Source organism: Centrocercus urophasianus, unplaced genomic scaffold, assembly GCF_019232065.1.
Source record: "Centrocercus urophasianus isolate 14NV4802_14NV808 unplaced genomic scaffold, USGS_Curo_1.0 seq_10, whole genome shotgun sequence".
NCBI lineage: Eukaryota > Metazoa > Chordata > Aves > Galliformes > Phasianidae > Centrocercus > Centrocercus urophasianus.
The window spans coordinates 49533922-49549725 of NW_024884142.1; the positions used below are offsets into that span (position 1 = coordinate 49533922).

Here is a 15804-nt window from a genome sequence, read left to right on the forward strand (position 1 = left end):
AAATAGGCAAGTGTAAACCTCTGGGCACTTTACTGAAGTTAAGACAATTTTTTTTTTTTTTTTTCTTTTTTTTAAAGGAGAAAAAGAAAAAAAAGAGAGCCATTGCCTTGTTACCTAATTTTGAAGCACTGTAAAACAGAATACCAACCAACATCAACGCAACAATATGTGTTAATTTCTTCTAAGTTCCATCTGTTTTTTGTCAACACGACACTAAGTAGATTTTGTTTGCTTTACAGGTGGTAGACTGTGCGTGGGATGAACTTGTCAAGATCTACACTCCATCGTGTCTGGCAGCTGCTGTCTAGAGAGAAACTGAAGATCTGACACACTGGGAACCTTTTTGTCATCATCCACAATCAGACTTGTGCTAAACTGTCAATTGTGTCACTAATCTTTGTGTCTCCTTTTCAAGTAAAAGCCTGAACTGTTCTGCTCTTGAGCTTGTAGACTTGTTCTACCATACTAGTAGTACTTGGATCAGCAAAATGTTCAACAGCTACTGAATGGCTAAGGAGTGACAGAAGCAGATATGAACTGGTGTCTTCAGAACTACCAACAAAATTTTGTGATTTGTCTGGTTAATGATGCAAGCAGAGGCCAGAATCTTCTTGATCCTTATAAAGAATAAAAGTAGCTGGCAGTGCCTTTGGATATTGTCACTATAGAAAAAGAAGAGTCTTTTCCACTATCTACTACTCTAATGTCAACCTGAGGCTTGTATCCCTGAGATCCATTTGTATTGAATTGTTTTGCTGTGACTCACATTGCATTATCTTGTGCAATATGATGAATGCTCTCGATAGACAGTAAATGTCATAGTTTATAGCCAACTCATTCCTTTAACCTTTTTGATTGCTGCTTCACAGAGATGGTAAAGATTATTTTCATACATTTTTCCCTTGGATCTCTTTGAGTAGAACAGTTAATGAAGTCACGCAGAATAATACTCTAGAGAAACAGAGAAAACACTTAGGAAAAAATGAATTATAAACAACCCTAATTGGATCACAATCTTCAAGATTTAGAGATATTATAACCATCTCTTCTATTAGACTTATCTTTTACTTTCACTTAAAGAGGTTTTTTCAAGAGATAGCAGTGTGGCCATACATTCAGCATTTCTGGACCTCCCACAGTCTGGCCAAAGCGAGAGCTGATATCCAGACCAATTGAACCTACGTACATGTGGATTAACTGCATGGCATAAGCACAGCAGCTCCAGAGTAGCCAAGCTATTATCAGACATGCAAGAATATGCCCAACATTTTATAGCTGTAGTAGCTATGAACTGACTAGTTTCTGTGCCCACTTTGACTCCTCAATTTGTGTGGTGCAATTTTGGCAGGAGGGCTGGAACCAGATGGTCTTTAAGATCCCTTCAAACCCAAGTCGCTTGACTTGGTTTCGTGCAAGCCATTCACACCCCTCCTTTTCTTTTTTTTTTTTCCCTAAACCTTTTTAAAACTGTCTCATTTCTGCTGCTACCCCATATCATCAGACTTCATCATTAAAAAATTGCAGGGCCTAGGCCTTTGGACAGGTTTTTATAGTCTTCTGTTAATGAATGCTATGTGCTTCTGGGCTGCACCACTCATAAATCAAGCAATGGCAGGCACTGCCAGCCCTGCTGGATGAAGAAATGAAAGAAAGAATTCAGCAGAACTAAGACTTGGGAATTGTGAGGAAAGAATTATTGTGCTATCTTGGAGAATGAGCCTGGGAGCTAGCGGGCAGCCACAGGGCAGTATGGATGTACTGACTCAGTGCTAGGACAAGACAGAAAGAAACCCCCTTTCACAAGGTGAAGAATTTGGATCATCATAAGTTTTTCTGGGTCAGTGCAAACTGACCCTGGATTGCCACTGTCTTAAGATGAATGAAATACAAAACAAAGTAGATTTCCTATTGTACCAAATAGCTGTACCAAATTCCATGTTTATTGCACTTTAATTCTGTGTGCTGAGGAATGATGCATCCATAAAGCTATGCTATATAGAGCTTTCAGTAATATCATGGGCCATAAATCTCGTGCTAGGTATTACTATTTTTTATTCAGCCTTTACAGTTATTCCACTTTTCTGTTCTTTCTCTTTTTTCTGCTTAGACTGCAAGTTACTTGAGTGAGTGGTATATTTTGGTGGCGACTATGTATTCTTTATGCTTGTCTCTGTTAGGGGTGGGTATTTCCAGAATACTGCTGTAACTTATTGGTTAAAAAGTCAGATTTATACAAATGAACACAAGGAGAGAAACAACACCTGTTCTGATCATGCACACTCAACACATGGATTAAACCTTTTTCTGACAGCCTTCACTTCTCCTGTGTAGGTTAGCTTCTGTGCTGAACGTTGCTGGGATTTAATACACCTGAAAAATGGATGAATCCAGAAGATGTGCAAAGTAAAAAAAACCTGTGGCTTTTACTCTTCCCATTTGATCTCTGAATGGAGAGAACATGCTGTAATCTTTTGCACCGTAACAGAAAAAAAATCTGTTAGTAGTTGTTGCTGAATCTTGATTCTCAGGGAATTGTTTTAAAGGTTTTTTTTTCCCCCATTTAATGACCACAGTAGTAGCTTCTGATCTTTGTTTTTTATTTATCAAAACAGGCCTTTGACTATGGCAATCTTGAAGATACGTATTCTACTTTTAAACTTGCTCTTGTGGAAGATTTTGTTTCATGTGAGTGTATAGGTTTCTTCTCAGTTCAAGAGATGTATTGATTAATCATGTTTTAAAGGAGTGGATTTGTTATTCTGCAGTGCTATTAAATTAATTGCATACAGTATCCTTGGCTAAACTTTTGTATTCACTTCCACAATTAAGAAATGTTATCAAAAAAGTAAATGCAGTGAAAGGTACTGAGACTTATCAGTAATGAGTATCATGATCATAGTTCATATCTTTTGGGAATACCAAGTGATAGTTGCATTTTTCCTGTGCTTTGTGAGGCAATACATCATGCAACTTTACCTAGTGGTGTGTCTCATCAGGTCTGCATTTTGATCAAGAAAAGTTATTTTCATAGAATAACAAAACTGTGGGAGTTGGAAGGAACCTTTGGAGATCATCTAGTCCAACATGTCCTGATATCCAAACTAAAGCTCTCCTTGCACAACTTGATACCATTTCCCCTCGTCCTGTCACCTGTCACCAGTCACCTCATAAGGAAGATGCTTCAAGTATCCTTACAGCCCTATCTAGAAGTTCCCTATTTTGAACTGTGGAGCCCAGAACTGGACTCAGTACTCCAGACGTGGCCTCATCAGGTCAGAGGAGAGGTGGAGGATCCCTTGACCTACTGACCACACTTCTTGATGCACACCAGGCTACCACTGCCCTTCTTGGCCACAAGGGCACACTGGTGGCTCATGGCCAACCTGTTACAGCCACTAATGCTGCCACTGTGCGTCCCTCCCCAGGACTCTCACAGAATCACAGGATCATAGGGGTTGGAAGGGACCTCCAGAGATCACAAGTCCAACCCCCCTGCCAAAGCGGGTTCCCTACACCAGGTCGCACAAGACCTGGTGGGTATTGTCCACCAGAGCACCCAGATTCTTCTCTGCAGAATTCCCTTCTAGCAGGTCATCCCCTAACCTGTACTGATGCATGTGGTTATTCCTCCCCTGGTATAGGACTTCGCACTTGTCCTTGTTGAACGTCATCAGGTTCCCTCTGCCCAACTATCCAACCTATCCAAGTCCCACTAAATAGAAACACAGATTTCTGGTGTGTTAACTACTCCTCCCAGCTTGGTATCAGGTCATTGAAGAAGATGTCAAGCATGACCAGCCCCAGTACCAACCCTTGAGGGAATCACCAGTGATAAAGCGATCCCTTCTATCAAGTTCAGCACTGGCCTCAAATTTTATTTGCACCAGCATGGCCATACTAACCCTTTCAGTAGTAGTGTTCAGTTTCAACTGAGTCATTTGATAGTGAGTGGCTACAACTCTGCACAACACTTCCCTTATACATCTAACTGTTGTGTTAGACCCTGATTAACACAAGCTCTCCATTAAAGACTTTTAATGTAGATAATTACCATTTTCATTGTAGAAGCCATTTAAAAAAATGATGTCTTCCTTAGGAGTTTGGTCCATGTCTTTTTCTCAAACATGTACCCAAGCAAAACGCAAAGTTGAGGATAAATTGCATCAAAGAAATTGAGCTAAACATCACAATCATCTCATTACTGTAAGGAATCACAGAGTTATGATCTGTGCCCTGCTAAGCGAAAATTTTGTAGCACAATCACCTCTTGCGTGAGCACGACATTGTTTCTGCACACAGGAAAGGCCAACACGAGGGATGTACCTGTACTGCAGTGCAATCTGATGTGACCAGAATCTTTCCCACAAGTGACAGGACCCACCCTGTGAAAAGACCTTTTCTTACTGCACTGTCAATTGCACTCAAGACTAGTATAAAGGTTTTGCAGAACATGGTCTCTGTGTTGCTTTATTCAGCTCCTTCCCAATGCAGGAGAGCATCTCTTCTGTGCACAGACAGGTGAGGAGGCAGTGGGAGACACATAGGGGGCCTGACCTAAATGCAGTGAGAATAGCAAGGTTGGGCAAGTGGCAGCACTCCCCCTACAGCCTCCCCACTTTGTAATGGTGCTGGAGAATGCTATGTGTAGACAAGGCTAGATGTAGGGGAAACTTGAGAGATGTTGTAAGAGGAACTGTCCCTGCAATGCCAGTAAGCCCTGAGAGGTTTGATGTGAAACTCAGGACACACACGTTTGAGTTCCCAAGTTCTTACCTTTCCAATACATGTGTTTGCCTCTTTCTCAGGGAAGCTTGTAGTCCCCAGTCTGAACTTGCAGATGGATCCCTGTGACGTGAGAGGCCCTCCTCTGCAGTGATGCTTTCACTAGAGAGGGGACAAAATGGCTCTTCCAGAAGTCATGCTGAGGTACATGAGTTCTAATTACTTCAGTATTTCCAGAAAACATTTTTTTTCCCATCTACATTTAGTTAGAAGGAAATTGTTTTCTTTCCATTTGCAAATGCAGTCAGCAATCCATGTGTTTCTTTAAATTGTGCTCCCTGTGAGCCTTGGGATGAGTCCAAAAGGAGACCAGCATGAAACGTGTTGGCACTGTTCTTCAGTGGGTTTTAAAGCCAGGTTTGGCCTCCTGTGACTTTTAATGAATAGTTTCAAATGTTATATGCTGTAATGTTTCAGGCCACTTTGCTGGGCATTCACGCTTCATGCTGCAGCGCGGTGGCCAAAGCTGGTGAAGGCCTCTGAGGGGAGTGGCCAGAAGGAAGTAGTGGCTGAGCCATTTTGTTTGGGAGGAGCTGCTGGGGCCTGCTCCATCTCATCCCTGGCTGGCACTGAGCTAGGAATGAAATGTAACATTCTTCTTGGCATAAAACAGTGGTGTCTTTCTGATACAGCTGAAAGTTGCGCTGTGCTTGTGCTGGACTGGGTACCTTCCACACCTGTCCTGTTGAGACCTGTCCTACTCTTTGTAGGGCATCTTCCACGGACAAGCATGCAGTGGCAATTCTGCCATTCTCACCCAAGCTGGTTCTTCGTAACATAATTCCCCTTGAGAGAGGAGGGAGGCTTATTTGTTTAAAAGAGAGAATAGCTTTGCTGATCCCGTACAGATCAGTGACGAGCAGCCTTACTGCTCATGAAAGCAACCTGCCGTGCACGGTGTATAGAAGGCACAAGATATGCAGCAGCGCAGTTTTGCCCTACGTTCCCCGGCGCTGGAGGAGGCCGGCAGAACGCTGCCAGTCTTCCCGTCGATTCAAGGCGAAGCTTCAGACTCCTGGAAACCCTTCACCTGCCAATTCGGGATGAGCTTACGCAAACTTAACCAGGCTCAGCGCATCGCTTCGTGCCGCCGCCGGTTCTGGTGACCGGTTCTGGTGTCTGGGCGAGGCCAGCCCCGGCTGCAGGCTGCCGGCCGCGCCCCCGGGCGATGCGCCCTTCCCCTCCCGGGCCGGGGACTCCCCGCGCCGCTCCGCCGGGGCGTGCGGCGGGGGAGGCGGCGGGGAGGGGACAGCGGGGGGCTGCGCGGGGGGGGGGCCCGTCGGCGCGTCCTGCCTCCGCCCGCCCCCCGCCTCCGCCCGTCCCCACGCCGCCGCCGTGGGTGCCCGGGCGGGCGGCAGTGCCGCTGGCCCCGGGCGCGGGAGGATGGTCCGGTGGCGGGGCCGGGCGCGGGGCGTCGCGGTAGCGGTGGCACACGGGCTGTGCTCGGGCTCGCTGAACATCCTGCTCAAGTTCTTGCTAGCTCGCTACCACTTCGCCTTCTTGACGCTACTGCAGTGCCTCAGCAGCGCGGCGGCGGCGCTGGGGCTGGAGGCGCTGCGGCGGCGGGGGCTGGCGGCGCTGCCCCCCTTCGGGCTCCGCCTGGCTCGCCCTTTCGCCGCCGTGGCCGCTCTGGCCACACTGCAGTCCACCCTCACGCTCTGGTCGCTGCGCGGCCTCAGCCTCCCTATGTATGTCGTCTTCAAGCGCTGCCTGCCCCTCGTCACCCTCGTCACCGGCGTCCTGGTGCTGCGCGACGGCATGCCTTCGCCCGGCGTCGTGGTGGCCGTCCTCATCACCACATGCGGCGCCGCGCTGGCCGGTGAGTGCCCGCCCCGCCGGGACGGGACGGGACGGGACGGGGGGGAGCGGAGCGGGACAGGGATGCCGAGCGACGAGCGGGCAGCCGCGCCGCGGGGCGCCCCGACGGCAGCGCCTCCTCCGCTCTCGGAGACTCTTCGCCCTGGCACGGCAGAATGGGGCAACGGGGCGAGCGTGAGTGCTGCTCTGAATGCAGCTCTGTGGAGGGTGGTGCGACCGTAGAGGGGTGCGTGCAGCCTTACGGCGGGAGATTTAATACCCTGGGGGCAATTGCGATCCCGTGGTGCCAGCTGCAGCCCAGGAGGAGTAAGCGCAGTCTTACAGGGGTAGGTGCAATTTTAGGAATCGGCTGGAACCCGACAGGGGCCCTGTGGTCGTGATTGGTGTCACTGGGTTTGGGGCAGGCAGCTTCATCTGCGGAGCAGCCCGAACAGGGCGCTGTGGCTGTGGGACCCCCGCGGGCTCGCCAGGGTGGCAGGATGGTGGAAAGAAGATTCACGGTTGGAAGCCAGGCAGACCGAGCTCCCCAGCACCTATGCTGGCAGAGAGTACCCAGAGCCACTGTGTCTGAGCTGTTTCAGCTGCAAATCTCACAGTGTTCTTGCCAGAGGGAGAAGGTGAGTGAGTTTATTCGGACCGGGGGGTGTACAGGGAAGCGAAAACATTCAGTAATTTGGCAGAAAAGTCTATCAGGAGGTAAGGACATCAAGCTTTGTGACAAGCATGACAAACCTGAGGAGCTATGCACTGACATATCTTTTCTAAATATCCTCCTCCTCCAAAATGATGCTCTTTCCATCTCATCTGCAAAATCCACCCAACAGGTGCTGGTGACCTGACCGGAGATGCCATGGGCTATGTGACCGGCGTGCTGGCTGTGCTGATCCATGCCGCATACCTGGTGCTCATTCAGAAGACCAGCGTTGACAGTGAATACGGACCCCTGACAGCTCAGTATGCCATTGCTGTTTCAGCCACCCCTTTTCTCATCATCTGCTCCTTTGCCAGCATGGACTCCATCAATGTCTGGTCGTTCCCAGGCTGGAAGGACCCTGCTATGGTATGCATCTTCATCGCCTGTGTCCTGATCAGCTGCGCCATGAACTTTACCACCCTTCACTGCACCTATATTAACTCAGCTGTGACCACCAGCTTTGTAGGGGTGGTGAAAAGCATAGCAACCATCACGGTGGGCATGGTGGCATTCAATGATGTGGAGCCCACCAAGTTGTTCATAGCTGGTGTGGTGGTCAACACCTTGGGGTCGGTCATTTACTGCGTGGCCAAGTACATCGAGACCAGGCAACAGAGCACGTACGAAGACCTGGAGAAAGAAGGTAGAGAAGAGGAGGGGAAAAGGCAGGCTGGGGACCGAGCGCTGTTTGCAATGGAGGCGATTTCCCCAGAGAAGGGGGCTAGGGAAGCAGCAGTGGAAGGATCAGCTGAAGGGGACAGCCAGGGTGGAGAGGACGAGAAGGACAGCACCAAGAAATCTGCTGGGGAGCTATCGGCTCAGGGAAAAGCCACCAGCACACAAGATGGGAGCAGGAGCTCGCTGAAGGATGCCTATCTCGGAGTATGGAGGTTGGTGAGGGGTGCTAAATATATAAAAAAGGATTATTTGATAGAAAATGAAGAGCTACCGAGCCCTTGAAAAGCAGGTGTGAAAACTCCACAGAACATGTTGCTTGAAGACAGACAGCTGAGTTCTATGTACAGAGGGAGAGGCAGAGCATACATTTCCACATCGATGCTGACAAATCCAAGTCATTTAGGATAAATTTACCTCATTGTCAAAAAGCAAAAGGTCAGGGTTTGCTCATGCTTTCTGCTTGCATTTAACTGCTTTCAGTACATCCATTTAGACCTGCCACAGCTAAGGTACCAAGTCCTTTGCTGTGGATACAGACAGAGTTGGGTAACAGCAAGCCGTGGGGATGACTGTGAGGGGTATCAGTGCCTCTAGGTTGAAAGCAGTGCCGGCAGTAGCCTGTAGCTTCAGGCTCTGTTGATGTAATTCTTTATCCATCCAATTCTATGTACTCTGTACAAGTGTATTTCTGCAATTTGTCAATTCCTATTAACTGTACTTGTATGTGCTCTTCTGTGTCACTATGATTGCAACAGAGCTAGAGGCTGTGCCAGTTGAATTGTATCGGTGTATGATCACCCACCTAGCTGAAGAATTGAAATTCTCCCTGATTCTGCAGCCAGGCTGGGCCATGATCCAGCTTCATGTTATGTGGTCTGTGTTTTCAGTGGAAATGCTTCAATCTTGCACGTGCAGGAGAGCAGAACCGGATCTGAACTTTTGAGGAGCTTTAGTCAGCAGAAGAAGGATGTTTGCCTGTGAGCTTCGACTACGTAAAGCATTGGGAAGATTAGCTTGACCGAAATACAAGTTTGGAATTATTGGATTGTATTGATTTGACTTGGGAGGGCTATTAAAAAAAAATACAGGGAGAAAGTGTGCCTTGGGCTCTCTCATCTCAGCCTGTGTCTGAACCTGGGTGCAGGCTACAGCAGAGATGTGGGGATCATCTCTGCCCATGCCCACACTAGGGCTCCCAGAGCTTCTTTGGCAGGGCAGTGCTGTCATGACCTGACTGCTGGGCTATGGCATGGTGTGGCTGCAGTGCCTTGTGGATGCAGGCAGGGAGCTCTGGCAGATCACACTCAGGGGCCAGGTCTGCACAGCACGCTTGGCACTGGAACACCTGGGTCTTTGGGGAAGCTGTGCCCCTTTGTTCTCAGTGCTTCCTTGTGCTGTGAGGGGTAAAGCTGGCGCTCAGCCTCGGTTGCTCAAGGGCTCATGTGGGAAGCAGGAAGCATGATCTCCAGTGTGTCTTCTAAGCAATATGCTCATAATTTGTACCAAATACCTGTAGCAGGTAAGACAGAGGAAACAAGTGTCTGAGTATTTCTTAGCCTGGGGAAGCCTTTTGGGAAGCAACAGTCTTTGGGTCATGCCTATGCTCAGGGCCATACAGAGAAGAGGTCTGACCCCAAGTCTTCATCATCCCAAGAGGGCCCCAGCTGTCTGGACCACAGTGGACAGAAACAAGTGGCTATCATTTCCTGGAAAAAAAGAATGAATCAAGCTTTTGTCATTGTTTTGGTGGTGGTGGTTGTTGTTTTTTTATTTATTATTATTTATTAAGCCACTGAGCCAGCTATACCCACATCTCCAGTTAAACAGTGCCTACCCTAATGCCTTCTTCAGTCAAACAGACAGCTTTCACCTAATGGTGAATTCAGCACTGAAATCAGCAGTGAGCAATTTCCCCAGCAGAGCATACGTACAAAATTAGTCTCTAGGGAAAAAGTAGATTCTTGTCAATTCAAATACAGATAGAAATTGTTGGGCACAGTAGTATTTTTTCAAAACGAGTGCAGAAGTTGGATGACCTGGTATCACCCATGGATTTGGAAAGGCACTGTTAACGAAGGCAGTCAGCCTGTAGCTGCTGCACTGTGGGGATGGGGCACGGAGATGTGTACATCACAGTTGCGTATAGCTGCTGCTTCAGAGTGGAGAAATACCACCTGTGCTGAAATATGTTTACTTTCTGCTCAAGCTCCATTAGGCATCTTTCTATAAAAGCACTACTTGTTGTTTATGAGCCAATGTTTTTTTTGTTATTTTTCAAATATATCTTATATAAGGCTGTGCCTGCAATGTAGAGTTGCGGTGTTACTGAACTCTTTACAGTACCGTCTACGTAGCAATCCGTACAGATGGCTGAAGAGAAACCTGCATTTCTGACCTGCTCTTACTGCTCAGTGCAGTTTAACCACAGAAATGAGGATCTTTTTGCCACCTGACTGCCAGTCCCACTGAAGCACACTGTGCTTCCTTGGCACATGCTATAGAAAGCTCTCCGCCGGGATTTGTACCGCAAGACTTTTTCCTGGAGGAGTTCAGTGTTTTGCCTTTTACTGTTGTGGAAGTATCGTTAGAAACTTGTGGAAATTTGAACAGTTTCAACTGTTAAAAAAGCTGCTGTTACCATGTTGTATGTTTGCATGTATAGGAAAAGTGTGATAATGTTGTATGCTATTTATACATCTAAATTCCCTAAATTAAAATGGGAATTTGGCAAATGCAGTTTTTTTTTTTTTTCTCAATAAAGAGATTGTTGCACAAAAATAAAAATACTGCCTCATGCAGAGGCATTTTTATAGCATCAGTGGAAGACTACAGAATGAGATGTGGGAATAAAATGCACTGCTTTCCAAAAGTTCTGGTTTTCTTATTGTTGCTACTCTGGGGTCCTCATTTTTACTTCATTTATAATTATTCTTTTGCCTTTATACGATCCAAGCTTCCTCAGCACGTGACAGTACACTATTAATGCTGTCATTGACAAAGGGACCAAGGACAGACAAAGGAGCACAAGAACTCTTAAGTGTCTGAGCTGTCTCTGTAGTTTTACGTATCTTGTCCTCAGCAGTGGTTTCTTTGACCACATATTTAAAATGGCTTAGTGTCAGTAGTGCAACTGCTCTGACTTTAGAAGGAAAACAATTAAACAAGATGATGCTCATTATTAATAGTATTTGTTTTACTAGTTATGTCACCTGCCAGCCTACGGGCTGACTGAACAATTACTTTTTATGTAAATGCAAATTTATCCTTGTCCCCTCTGCGTCTTGAATTGTGCCCCATGATGTGGCTGGTGACCGTTACAGGATTCGCCTGAGAGATCCACATAGAAGTGTCTTCATGACAGGTTGGAGAAAGGAGCTGTCCTGGGTTCAGGACAATGAAGTCAAGCTGATGCACAATAACTGCTTTGAGAATAAACATTAATTTCAGTGTGGATACATCCCCGAGTAACACCTGCTCTGGCACTGCTATTGCTGCACGTATGCACACATGACAAACAGACATGCAACAGGAGAAGGAAAGCCAGACAGCTATCTTATCTAAAACACTTAAAAAAAAAAAAAAAAAAAAAAAAAGGCCAGGGTATTTGAAGGCAGTGACAGTTGAAATTTATATTAATAATTTAAACATCTGCATTACTGACAAACTGATCCTGAGTTTACCATCACTGCTAGAAGGAAAATGATCAGCAACCAGCCACTATTGAAAAAATATGCTTCAGTTTGTTAAATAACACTCATGCTCCTGTGTGTGTCCAGCACTTGCTTATTGCTAGTGCCTGCCCTGATTTCATTACGTTTGTTTGCTGCAGGCAAAGCGTTTTGTGCACGGAAAGGTGTAAGCCTTCTGCTCTGGCCTCTGAATTAAGATTTGCAACAGAGGCTTCTGCCGTATTATTCCTTCTTTCCCCCCCGCCCCCTTTTTTTTTTTTCTAGAAAGGCATAGAGGCAGATGGACCAGCAGGTTCTTGTAAGCCCAGCTTGCTTCTTGCAGGCTTTGTGCACAGCTCCAAGGCTGAGCAGGGGTGCCACAAGCTCCAGGCATAGCTCAGTCGTGGCTGCCAACCAACTTCCTGCAGAACTGGGCAATGGGTAGAATACATGCAGGTGGGAGGGCCCTCACTGCCAGCATGGCAGTACCTGATCTTCCTGAGTGGAAGCTGGTGCAGGTACTTATTCTGCGTGTAAAACCAGCAGGAGATCATTTCCCAGTAAGAGCATTCTGAGTAATAAAGCTATAAACCTGCAAAGGGGTTGCCATCATTATTGCTGATTTGCTGTTGTTGCTATATGTTTGTTGCTTGGGTTTATTGCAGGGAGAGATGAGGAATGAATTCATGCCAAACGCATTAATGCTAGATGTTGCGTTTGAATAGCAGCATGGAAACACTGCCAGGGGAGGTAGGAGGGACTGTGGCAGATAGGAAAAATGTTACAAAGCCACAGCTACTTATGTAGAAAAGCAGAATGTTTCTGTTTGCACCTGTCTCCAACACACACATCCATAGGGAGCTGGAAGCCAGCCCTTCCAGCAAATTTCAGTTTGGCACTTTCTACAAGGAAAGAAATAGTGACAGCATCAGAAATCCAGGGCCAAATATTGTCACGAATTTGCAGTGAGTGCTCTTGAATTTGGGGCTCTGGAAGAGTGATGCAAGAAAAAGAGAGGAAGCCTGAATGATCTGGAGGCGATTGGAGGCAAGAGGAGCTACTTGAGATCTTGTGATTTTCTCTGACTAGACAGATATAAGAAATCTTGCACTAGACGTGTTAATTTTGTTGATAAATTTGTCTTTTTTTGAATTAAAGCAGTTCCATTCTGCTCTCAAAATTACACCGCTGTTTGATTAGATGCTATTGATTTTGTTCCTGACAAACCAAGACAAATGTCAACAATTCTTTAACTGAAGTCAGGATTTCTCTGAAAAAGAGCTATAGCTGCCACGATCACAGATTGCTTTTACTTGACATGGTGCATCAAGAACGAAAGATGAGCTGTAACTGGCCATGAAGCTTTGTAGGCTGCTGGAAATACTGAATATCATCAATAAATAAAAACACTTGGAGGCTGCTGTGCATATTATCAATAACTCCTCGTATTTTGAATTGCCTTAATTCTCTTATATGGATTTCCAGCCCTCAAAGTGTCTCTTCAAGCCTGAAGATGAAGCATTATGGTTCATCCAATTCCAAACAGTATATGCTTGCTTAAAAGGTAGAACATGGATTTTCCCTTCTGATGGCCACATCACAAGCCCACCTAGGCCCTGAAGAGGTGTGTCAGTGAACCTCCTTGGGTGAGTGAGTGTCACTGTCACAGCAAAAGTCCAACAATGTATTTCATGACATGCATAGGAAATTCAGCTAAGTATGTCCTTACCACAATTTTACAGAAACAAAAAATTGCATTTCCTCAACATAGTGGCTGACAGGCCACTGGATCTGAACAGTTGTTGGATAATAGAAGACTGATGTACACACAACACAACTGACAGAGGAAAATTAAGGTGCAGATCTCTGTGAAGAGCTCCTCTCCAAAAAAGCATTACTGCTAAGTCAGCATCACATTTCAATGATTCCTACGGGCAGATTTGGGCTAACGAAATTGCTCAACTGTTGTTTTCTTCAAATTATTTTTTCATTAGTAACAGCCAGGCATGAAAAGAATGATGTGTAACATCTGGTTTGCCTTCTGGGTGCTGAACTCCTCTCAATTACTTCAATATTGTAGTGACTTGAACAAAGTGGGGCTAGTCACGCTGCATTCAGCTCTGTCATCAAATAAAAACTGTGCTGATTATTTTTTCATTTGGAAGATCTATCTAACAGTGATAAAGTATATTTTTAAAGTCTTTCATCAAATGAGCTGCATTTAAAGCTGCAGTTCAGTAGAGATACTAAGGAATAACTAGCTCTGAAGAGTAGTCTTTGTTTTATCTATCTGTATCACACGAAATTCATTCCCTATGGTTAATCATGTCTTGCTTTAAAACATGGAAGACAACAGCCAGAATTGACTTTCCTACAGAACATTTCACAGGAGGAGTTCTGCTAATAGTTACCCAAGCTTTAGGCTTTCCTCACTTTCACCGACTTCAGTGCCTTTACTCAAAACCGTTGCAAATTATATTCTTGATTGAGAAAACTTTGCCTGTATCCCAGTGGCTGGTCTGGGACATCAAAGCTGCAGCCAGCAGACAAAAGTCATCAAATCCCCCTCTCCTGCACTAAGTGAACATGCTGTTCTGTGATTATCATTGATTAATACACATGATGAACAAGCACAGTGAAGAAGGCCTTCAGAACTATGGAGGTTTGCTGCATCCCCAGAGTTCATGGATAGGTTGAAACTGGAAACTGTTCGTCCATGGGGCTCCTGCTGGTGCAATTTGGGCTTTGCAACACCCTGGCAAGTAAATGAGCCAACTCTGAAGCCTTGCACTGTGAATGCAGATTCCTCCTAGTGGCGATGTAGAGCAGTCACTGCAACACCTTCCGTGTTGGTCATCACAGGTTCCTGCCCTGATTAAGTAATCCTTTTGTTTGTATCAAAACATTTAAGGGTATATTTATATTGTCCCTTGACCAACCCTTCATTCAAGAGGACACAAAACTCAGTGAAAGCATTCTGCTGTGTTTCACCAAGAAGCATGTCAGAAGTGAGTTTTGTGATGACCTCTGTAATTTGACAAACAGAGTTCTATGCTTGAGAAGCTGAAGCCCACAAGACCCAGCAAAACAATGCCATTGAAGTACCTTCACCCTAGGTCTATTTATTCACATTGCTGTGGCATTGTCACCAATGGCAAATGCACGTTCTGCCAGAGCATGGAGTTCCATGGTGCTGTGGAAGGGCCATTGCCTGCTGGGGCCTATTCCTGAAGTATCTCAGGAAGACCAGCTTTACTTTGTGCTTCACCTTGAGCATCATGTGTGGTTTGGGGAGCCACAATACAAAGAGGACATAAAACTATTAGAGAACGTCCAAAGGAGTGCTATAAAGATGATGAAGGATCTGGAAGGCAAGGCATGTGAGGAGCAGCCAAAGCTGCTTGGTTTGTTCAGCCCAGAGCAGAGGAGGCTGAGGGGAGGCCTATTCCTCACAGAGAGAGGAAGGGCAGCAATGAGCTTTGCTCTCTGGTGACAGCCACAGGACCTGAGGGAACAGCATGGAGCTTTGTCAGGGAAGGGGCAGGACAGTTTTTGGAAAAGGTTCTTTACCAGAGGGCAGTGGGCATGGAACAGGCTCCCCAGTGTAGTGGGCACAGCCCCAAGCTGCCGGAGTTCTAGGAGCATCTGGACAGGGCTGTCAGACACAGGTTTTGGATTTGGGGTGGTGCTGTGTGGAGCCAGGGGTTGGACTCAATGATCCTTGTGTGTCCCAAATTGCCATATTATTCTGTGATTATTCTATGGCATATTAATCCATGATTCTATGACCACAGCCTCCTTAGACCCTCCTGTTCACTGTGGCCAATGTCCTACATGAGAATCTCAGCATAGGCAGTTGGTGGCATCATGGTGGGAGAGAGAAATAGTACAAATGTTGTCTGTGCTGACCAGGCAGGCTATTACCAGTGCAGAAATTGTTATTTTATTTTATTTTATTTTATTTTATTTTATTTTATTTTATTTTTTCTATCACAGCTTCCTCTGTATTTCTGAAAGGAAAAATGCAAATCTAATAGTTCTTTAGCTTTCTTTTTTAATAAAAAAGATTTATTGAAGAAGCAAGCTCCTGCAGGCTGTACAGCACTGGCTGAGCTTGCAAAATAATTCAGTGTATGGAATGGATTAGGTTGGTGGCTGCTTTAT

General features: G+C 45.9%; 2 protein-coding genes across 2 annotated transcripts in view; both read left to right on the forward strand.

Moving 5' to 3' along the window:
- Positions 1 to 2791, forward strand: part of PEX7 (peroxisomal biogenesis factor 7) — a 36363-nt gene extending 33572 nt beyond the window's left edge. Inside the window, exon 10 of the mRNA XM_042822729.1 lies at positions 240 to 2791. Within this exon, the coding sequence (XP_042678663.1) occupies positions 240 to 308 (69 nt within the window). The 3' untranslated portion in view covers positions 309 to 2791. The remainder of the gene's footprint in view (positions 1 to 239) is intronic.
- Positions 2792 to 6165: 3374 nt separating this feature from the next.
- SLC35D3 (solute carrier family 35 member D3) lies at positions 6166 to 8254 on the forward strand. The gene is made up of 2 exons (XM_042828276.1): positions 6166 to 6601; positions 7425 to 8254. The coding sequence occupies exons 1-2, from the start codon at positions 6166 to 6168 to the stop codon at positions 8252 to 8254; spliced, it is 1266 nt and encodes a 421-aa protein (XP_042684210.1).
- The last annotated feature ends 7550 nt before the right edge of the window (positions 8255 to 15804 follow it).